At 44.4% G+C, this 9,445-nt stretch overlaps 1 protein-coding gene across 6 annotated transcripts in view; it reads right to left on the reverse strand.

Annotated features, from left to right (window-relative positions):
- Positions 1-7,842, reverse strand: part of RUFY3 (RUN and FYVE domain containing 3) — an 84,317-nt gene extending 76,475 nt beyond the window's left edge. For all 6 annotated transcript variants that reach the window (XR_014293254.1, XM_082611662.1, XM_082611661.1 and 3 more), the window contains exon 1: positions 7,388-7,842. Coding sequence is in view for 5 of the 6 variants with exons in the window: in XM_082611662.1 (XP_082467788.1) it covers positions 7,388-7,739 (352 nt within the window). In the remaining variant the exon portion in view is untranslated. The remainder of the gene's footprint in view (positions 1-7,387) is intronic.
- Positions 7,843-9,445: the final 1,603 nt, after the last annotated feature.

Here is a 9,445-nt window from a genome sequence, read left to right on the forward strand (position 1 = left end):
TACTACCTATAACATACACTAGAAAAATATGTTCTCAGCTTCTTGATAAAATTTTACCTGTTTAACACATAGGTTTCTGTTAAAAGTCAAACAAAAAAGGGAAAAGATGAGAGACAAAATACAGTCAGGTGAACATGTTTTGAAGCCAATACTATTCTTTCAGTCTGAAAAGTTGCTTTCTTTGCCACCTTTCCTCTGCTGTCTCTCCCACCCAGGAGCTTTTTTACTGCCTTCTACCCAAACTGGTTTCCTTAAGGCCTTGGTGAGGGAGCATACAGTGATTAACAACATGAGCTTTGGATACTCAGACTATTCAGGAATATGAATTCATTCTCTGTCCTTCAGTTAAAAAAAAAGCAATATATACAAATATTGAATTATTATGTCGTATACCTGAAACTAACACAATATGTCAATTATGGTTACCAGGGGGGAAGGTTGAGGGGAAAGGTTAGGGAGTTTGGGTTTGACATGTACACACTGCTATATTTAAAATGGATAGCCAACTGGGACCTACTGTATACCACAGGGAACTCTGCTCAATATTCTATAATAACCTAAATAGGAAAAGAATTCGAAAAAGAATAGATACATGTATATGTATAACTGTTCACCTGAAACTAATACAACATTGTTAATCAACTATACTCCAATATAAAATAATAATTTAAAAAATATGTCAATTATATATCAATAAAAACAAAAAAACAAATAAACAAAAAACACTTCTGGGGACAGGGTCAGAAATCTGTGTTAACAAGACCTCCAGGTGATTCTGATGTGTGCTAAAGTTTGAGATAAGACTTTTCCTAAAACCAAAGAATGTATATCTCCAGAATATAATCTTCTAAATCCAAGGTTACTCTATCAGAATTTATTTTATAATAGCTTAGATATCACTAAAAGACTGAATCAAATACTCTCATGAAAAACATATGTTGCACCTACCTATATGAATTCTATGTGAACTACTCTTCCCCATTTTTTTCTTTTCAGCTTTCATTGTTAAGTGAGCAGTTTTATGCACTGGCTCTTCCATCTAATGGAAATTCTAAGAAATACCTCTTATAAATATAACCCCCCAAATTGATATGTACTGATACATGTGAAGTTTGTGCCTCCCTGCCTAGAACATAAAAATATTCTATAAATGTAGCCACTAAGTACCATTACTATCTTACTAGTCACATTCTTTATTCATAATTGTTTGGGTTACAGAACTGCAGTAAAATTTCTGTTATCTAATGAAGAACCTTTTAGGATCCTCTAGTATCCAGAATGAAGCTAAGATGAGAACTAAGAAAAAAGAAAACTCTGAAAGAATGAACCCATGATTATCAATAGCAGAGCAGCCAAAATGAAGACTCAAAAATTACACCTAATATTCTGAAACTGTTGCTTTGTCAATAAGAAGCATAACAGGACTTTTTGATAATGCCAGGCCAGAGTAGGTAAAACAAAAGAAAGCAGGCAGAAGAGAAGGGGAGAAATTGGCTGGGAAGACAAACTGTTGACAGTTTAGGCAGCAGTGGTGCTAAAAGCAAAATCAGGAAGGCAAGCAGCAGACAGCAAGTTTAGTCATGAGGTAGGAAATGGGGGCATGACCCAGCTCCCAGGACCTTAGATGCTCAGGATCCCAGGTTATTTTAGCTGTGTGTGGAAAAGGACCCACCTGCATTTAGATACTCTTTTTTTTTTTTTTTTTAGTTTCTGCTTTATAACAAAGTGAATCAGTCATACATATACATCTGTTCCCACATCCCTTCCCTCGTGCATCTGCCTCCCTCCCACCCTCCCCATCCCACCCCTCCAGGCGGTCACAAAGCACCGAGCTGATCTCCCTGTGCTCTGCGGCTGCTCTTAAGGGCTAAACTACAGGTCTCTGGTAGTCACTAATCTACAATTACACACCGAAGATGCTACGTTTCTGAGGGTTTCCCCCCCTTTTCTTATGGGCCTTTACATCTACCATTTGACAAAACAGCATTTAATGAATCAGGAAGTGGCTCTTTGCATTCTGCACACAGCTGGAAAAGAGCTGATGGCTGACAGATTTGTGAATCACAGTACTGTAAATGAAGGCACTGCTCTACATTAATTATAACAAAAGGCTGTCTTCTAAAAAGTCACACATCAAGCTAAAACCTACTCATGTGAGGTGAATGCTCAAAACTTTTTGGTTCTGATGGTTCAACCCTTCCCCTGCACACCTCCCAATTTTGAGCAGATGCCTCTACATTTACAAATCCAAAAAAAGTGACTTTTGTCTTTTCAAAGTTTAAAAAGCATACAGCAGATGAACTGATTAATGTGTATTCAACTCCTTATCAGGTATAATGTTTTCTAGAGTACTATTAAACAATGAAAAAATAAGAAAGAGAGAGACCCATGGAGAATAAAGTCAATGAATAAATAAATACATACACATACAAATAATGTATATACGCAAATATATCTATATAATACACATATCTTTCTATTGTAGGTGTGTGTATGAAACTGTGAACCTAAAATTGATCTTCTCCTCTTAAATACACATTCCTGGGTTCATATGTAAATGAGAGCACTATTTCCCCACATCATGGACTCTTAAAGAGCATCCATGAGAAACAGTGAATGCTTCTAGAAGCCTCATTCTCTGCACTTTCCAGGGCTCAACCAAGGCATTCACTGTTAAGTGTACTCAACTTTGACGTGGGTAGTCACTATAACGCTTCCAGTCCTTCCCAAGGCCTTTTCCCCCTTCTTTCTATTCCTTTCCTAGCTCTCCTCCTATCTCAAAACAGCACATACAAATACAGAAAGAAAGCTGCTGCTTTCTGAGTGGACTTTTTTTGGCACACTGCTGTATTTGGGAGAGAAAAGACAAGGGCAGAGATGTGGGCTATTTGTATGGCACTGCTTTAAACATAAATGTTTGTGGTAGCTCTGGGAGTTGAAAGAGGAAAAGAACTGTCAATAGAAGCTGATAACCGTGCAAATGGCAGGGGTGCCTCTTCCCTCCAACACCAAGGAGAAGCCATCTCTTGTCCATTCTGTCCACTCACAAGACGACTTCTAAAGTTAGGATGGAAAAGGAAGGCATTAAGTGTTACTGAGCAAGGGCTGGTGTGCCCTTGGCACAGAAAGCCAAACTCTGATAGCAGGTGTTTGCGGCAAAGTAAGGGTTTATTTGCACGGTGCCAAGCAAGTAGAATGGGCAGCTCATGCTCAAAAGACCCCAACTCCCGGATGGCTTTCAGGCAAGGGTTTTTAAAGACAGTTTTAGAGGAGAGGGTCGTAGGATGTGTGATCAGCTCATGGACCTTTTTCTGATTGGTTGGTGGTGAGGTAACAGGCTGATGTTTCAGGAATCTCAAACTTCTGGTTCCAACCAGTCTGGGGTCTACCTTGCTTGTGGTCAGCATGTAGTGGCCATCGTCCACCTGGATGGGGGTCTTAGTCTCTACAGAGCAACTCAAAGATATGCATCAGATTGTTATCTATATCCCTTCAGGAGAAACCAGGAGTCCTGTGACGCTACTGTCCTCTTCACTGACTGCTTGCATCTGCTCTTTGGAACTCAGGGAAGGCCTAGGAGTCTAAAGCCTTTTTTTCTACAAACAAGAAACGAGACTTTTGTACTTGGGAAGGTCCCACAGGGTCCTGCTTGGTTTCAATCTCCCCTTTACTTTGATACTCCTCAATCCTGAGGGGAACAGGTATGGGACAAGAAAGGAAATAGTTTTTTTGTTTTTTTTTTTTTAATATAAATTTATTTATTTATTTATTTTTGGCTGCGTTGGGTCTTCGTTGCTGTGTGCGGGCTTTCTCTAGTTGCGGTGAGCAGGGGCTACTCTTCATTGCGTTGTGCGGGCTTCTCATTGTCGTGGCTTCTCTTGTTGTGGAGCGTGGGCTCTAGGCAGGCAGGCTTCAGTAGTTGTGGCTCGCAGGCTTCAGTAGTTGTGGCATGTGGGCTCAGCAGTTGTGGCTTGCGGGCTCTAGAGTTCAGGCTCAGTAGCTGTGGTGCACGGGCTCAGTTGCTCCACAGCATATGGGATCTTCCCGGGCCAGGGCTCAAACCCGTGTCCCTTGCATTGGCAGGCAAATTCTTAACCACTGCGCCACGAGGGAAGCCCAGAAATAGAGTTTTGAATAGAGAGGTTAATCATAAACTTGGCAGAAGAACTCGGTTTTAGGGGGACTTGGTTTCAAAAGTATTGGACTATGGCATGCAAGTAGCTCCTGCTTATAGAGTTGATGAGAAATTGTGATGGACGGTCATACACCAAGGGGGAAATGGCCCCACGAAATATGAACATATACATCTCTGTGAATGCATGCAAAAGTTCTGGAAGAAAACTCACCAAACTCAAATGTGGTATTCTCTGATAATAAATTGTGGTGGTGATAGGGGGTGGGGGAGAGGAGGGTTTGGGGGCCCACAAAGAGGAAAGTCACTTTGTGCTCAATGTACTTTTGCATTATAAAACATTTAAATAGTGAGAACAGATCCATGTGCTACTTGTAATTTTTACTTTAAAAAAAAAAGGCATGGTAGAAATTTGAGATTTAAAAGCTACGAGCATAAAAATTTAGCAGATTACCAGCACTCAGAGTCAGAGAGTGACATAATCCAACAAGGCACATCAGAAACTTTCATATTGCATTTAAGCTCGCTGAATGTTTCATGGACATTATATCCTGCAAGATTTTACACTGAAACCTTACATGTCATGAACCCTGAAAGGTTTAGGCTACCTCCTCTGCACACATTTTTGCTATTCTTCATTGGTATCATTTATAACAAATCTTCTAAACTCAAATGTAAAGGTTAATTTTAAAATCACTGAGTACAGTCAAGACTTCTAAAATGAAGAGAGAATAATGCCTTAATAAACAGTCTATCAAAATGATTATATATTATACACTTTTGGCAAATACATCAGCGAGAGTTAAAAATTCAGTGTTGAGGAGGCAAATGTTCATTGGCTGTTGAGGCTGAGTCTAAGTACTGCCCTGCTAACTGAAATGAGAAGTCTTTGAAAAACTGTTGGTCTCAGGTTGCTCAAATGAGTCATCAGGACACCCCGAGTTCTGATATCCAGGTACATCATATAAAGCAATATTGCACTGACTCTACAGAGCAGCAACAAGGAAGTATTTTTATTAATATCCAGAGAATTCCTTTTTGCAAGTATGTGTGTTCTAAAGTACATATAAAAATAACAGGTAAAAATAAAAACAGTACAAAACAAGGACTACTTTAAGTCAGTTTTATAGTTGAATAAAATAAGTATCAGTGATCTTTGACAATATGAACTGTCCTCAGTGACTGGTCTTTAAAAACAGTGTAAGTGGGACACATGTATTTTCCCAGTAAATTTTCTGAGTACTTACACACCAATAAACTATTTCAGAGATTAAAGACCAGGACGAACTATTAGAACTTTATGTGCTAACAAATCATGCCATACATCTGCTACTGTTGTAAGGTAAGGACCAAGGGATCACAGTTACGAAACTTTAGCTTTAAGTTCTCCATTGCTGATCTTGATCATGTTAAGGCCCCAAGTTTCGGACAATATTTAAAAAATAAATAAATAAAGTCAACCCTTAATATGAAGAAGGAATCAAATAAATCACCTGAAATTCAGATAATTCCCATAACTGATATTGGCCAACAGTTGAAAAAATTTTCTATATCACACCTTCTACCACAACTGTTACACAGAGTTATGAAGAAGTGAGAGGAGGGTCTTCTTCATCCTATAATGACTGGATAATAAGCAGATTACACAAAAATAGAAATTCTTAGGAAGAAAAAGAGAGGCTGTGCTTAAAGAACAAAGTAGAAAGCAGATGCCTTAGAAGATGAAACATTCATGCAAACATTCTTATCTTTACCTCCTCTGCTTATCAAAAGACTCATTTCTGACATTATTGGACACTCTCTTTTGGAAATTAGCGGATTACTGCAACAAACTATGGCTTTACTAAGACTCTAGGTCTATGGTCAGTGTTGGCCCCTATTCTAGGTTAAGTAATAAAGAGAAGCTAACAAAGGACTACCTCCAGCTGAATCCAATGGACCCTAATCTAGGGAGGAACCATCCAATCACAGTTTTGGACGTCTGCTATTCACTTAAAGAACATGGGCTCGGTAGGGAAAGAATCTGGGTCAACTTCATTCCTTCTCTCACACTGTTACTTAGGACAAATCACTTAATCACATTGATCCTCAGCTTCCTCACCTGAAAAAGTGGCATATCTGGCTTACAGAGATGTGACGATTAACTATGATAATCACAGCACATGCACATAGAAAATATTCAACTAATGTTAACCTTTTTCTAGGGGACGGATGAGGGGCAGAAAAGGCAAAGTCAGGGTTTCTTGGCAGTGCAGAACAGTTAAAAGGTTTGCTTTCGTGCTAAACAAGAAACCTCTAGCTGTGTCTCAGAGAGACAGACGGACAGAGGCAGATTGATCGATTGATTCCCTCTTCACCTTAGGCAAATTTCCCTTTTCAGAACTCATACAGCAAAGTATTCGGCATTTATATCATGCCTTGTATCTTCAGTCACATTTTCATACTCTAAGATCTTGTCTTTTTAAACCAGACTTAATATTCTTCAAGTCTTTTATACGCATTACCTACTCTAGGGCGCCGCTCACAGCAGGTAGCAATAGACATTTGTTGACTGATACAGCACAAAGTGCGGTGCGCTGCATTCAGAGGACTCCGGTGATAGTGCTTTTAAAAGGTGGAGGCCTCTTCCTGTCAAACGATATTATCCTGGGAAGTGCCCTCCTAAAGCCACACTTTCCCTTCTCGTCATCTCGCGCACAGTTCCTGATTTCTCCTCCCATTGTGGGGGACGGATATGTGATATTTACGGGTGTGGAGTGAACGCTAGTAAAAAATTTAGTGGTCCAACCGAGGCCACGCGGGCGGCGGCGGCGCAGCAGCCACACCTATCGGCCGCAGCGGCGCTGGGAGCCCGCAGAAGGCGGGACAACTGGGCTGCCGGGTCTCCGGACACCGCCCCCTCCTCCACTTCAGGGAGGGCTCCCACCGGAGACCCCGGGCTGGGACCCGGCGAGCACGTGGGAGGCTGGCGAGGACGAGCGCCCGGCCCGGGAGGGGAGAGGAGGCCGGGCGGGAGCCTGCGGCCTGGGGAGACTGGGAGGTAAACAGTCCGGCGCCCGGACCGCGGCCGCCCCCCTGCGCCCCCGGATGGGAGCTTCCCGAGAGCCGCCCCCAGCGCCCTGTCTCCCCGTTGGCTCGGGGCCCTGCTCAGCTCCGGGGAGCCAACAGGAGGCGGAGCTCCGCGGAGCCGGACTGGCCCTTCCCGGCCGAGGCCCCCCTTCCCCAACGGCATCCCCCTTCCCGGCCGCCACTCACGGTGTTTGCCGCCGCCGCCGCCGCCGCCGCTCGGGTAGTTCAGCAGCAGGAAGGGCAGCGGGGAGCCCGGCGACGGCGGGGTCCTCCAGGCGCGCTGTTGCTGCGGCGGCGGGCGCGCTACGAAGCCGGCGCCTCCATCGCCCGGGTAGAGCAGGAAGAAGGGGGCAGCCACCGGCGAGCCGGGCTCCGATTGCCCCGCGGGGGAGGCCAGCAGCGGCCCCGCCTCGTCCTCTCGGTCCGCGCCCCCGGCTGGAGCGCGGCGCGGCTCCTCCAGCCGCTGCTTCCCGCCCCTCGCCGGCTCCTCGCTGCAACTTTCCGCGCCGGCAGTGGGCGGCGGCGAGGTCTCAGCCATGCTCGTTCCTTCCTTCGCCGCCGCCGCCTCCGACTCTCACCCGGGCCTGGGCAGAGGAGCAGAGGGTCACGACGGGGAGCCGCCGCCCCGTCCCGTCCGCGCCGCCGCCACCTTTCTCCTTGGCTACGGGCCGGCGTCTGGGCTCTGCCGCTCCGTCTACTGCCCGCCCCGCCGGGGTCCGAGCCAGCTGGAGGGACGGCCCCGCCCGACGGCGCGGTCTCCCTACCGGCCGCCTCCTCCCGCCTGCCCCTCCCGCCCCGGCCCCCAGCCTGCGGCGCGTCTCCCCTAGGGGGCGGCCTCCTCCTCTTCCCACTTCCCACCTTCCGCTCGGCTCCGGCGGGGCTGAGCTCCCTCCCGACCCTGGGGGAGGGTACGGCGCCCAGTGCCTGGTCCTTACCGGCCCCTGGCACGGCCCTCCTAAGCGGTCAGGTGTGTTTGCCCCCCGGTGCTTGAACGGTGGGAGACCTGGCCAAATATCTAGCGGCGCTTTTGTGTGCAGCCGCCCAGCTTCATCGGTAGCACGGAGGCACAAAGATCTGGGTTGAAGAGGCGAAAGCTAATTTTAAAAAGGAACCTGCTCCCCCAGCCCCCCGTATTAAACTATTCCCTATGCCTTGCATACACTATAACCGTTCATTCACGATTTTGATTTATGAGCTTTTTATGTGAGACACCAGAGGTGGGTGTCTTCCTTCCCCCACCTCTTTTGTTCTCTGTCATGTGCCCTGTATAGAAATCTTGTATTTGCTCTGACTTTAACTCCCTGGTTTTCCGGGGTTCCGCGTGCGCATGAATACGTTTTAAACCAAACAGCTTAGAATTTATATGACAGGCGTCTGTTACAGGGCGACAGTTTTCACTTTCATAGTGCCTGTGTCTCGCTAGTAATTGGCCATTGTTGCTTTATTTTGAATATTTGAATCGACGATTACTGATCCAGTAATTCCCATAAATAAACATTTCCTTCTTAAATAAAGACAATTTCCAGTTACTATCGTTATTCCTTAAGGCTAGATTCCATGAACGTGCCCTCGTATTTCCTAGGTGATTAGCTTTGTGTTCGGGTTGCAAAATGCTGGCATGGAATCCATGTTGACTCATAATTAAAAATCACTGTTGTGTAACATTTTGAACACCTGCTTTTCCTTCTTTCTCTGGTCTGTCTTTCCCTCTGTAGAGGAAGTTATGCTTCTCTGAAAGGAAAAGTAAACCTTTTTATTGTTGTTATTCTCTGAAAATAACTCTTGAAATTACAAGAAATTACCGTGACACGTCTAATACTATCTTTCACCAAGTCTTTTAAACAAAACATATTTTAAAAGGAGGTGTTCACAAGAAGCTAACTTCAAGGAGTCAGAAAATTTCTTAGTAGTTTTAAAGTTTCTGGCACTTCCCTGACCTGTTGATTCCAGTGTTACTGCCTACTTGAGTAAGTTATTTGTTCTCTGAGCCTGGATTCCTGTTCTGGAATAGGGGAAAATAATTATTATTAGCTATGTATTATCATTTTAGTAAAACAACATATAACTTACAATAATAAAAACAGAATTGATATGGGGAGCTCTTTCATCATATCTTTAACATTTTGGAATTTTGTTGGGTCTTTTCAGTCCCTGTAAGGGTGAGAGTCTTGATAAAAAAACATACTTGCCTTTTAGGAATTACAAGCTGTATAATACCTTGAAGAGAAAAACTAAAACATTACA

This window comes from Mesoplodon mirus (genome assembly GCF_964341445.2).
Source record: "Mesoplodon mirus genome assembly, chromosome: 2".
In the NCBI taxonomy this organism is placed as follows: domain Eukaryota; kingdom Metazoa; phylum Chordata; class Mammalia; order Artiodactyla; family Ziphiidae; genus Mesoplodon; species Mesoplodon mirus.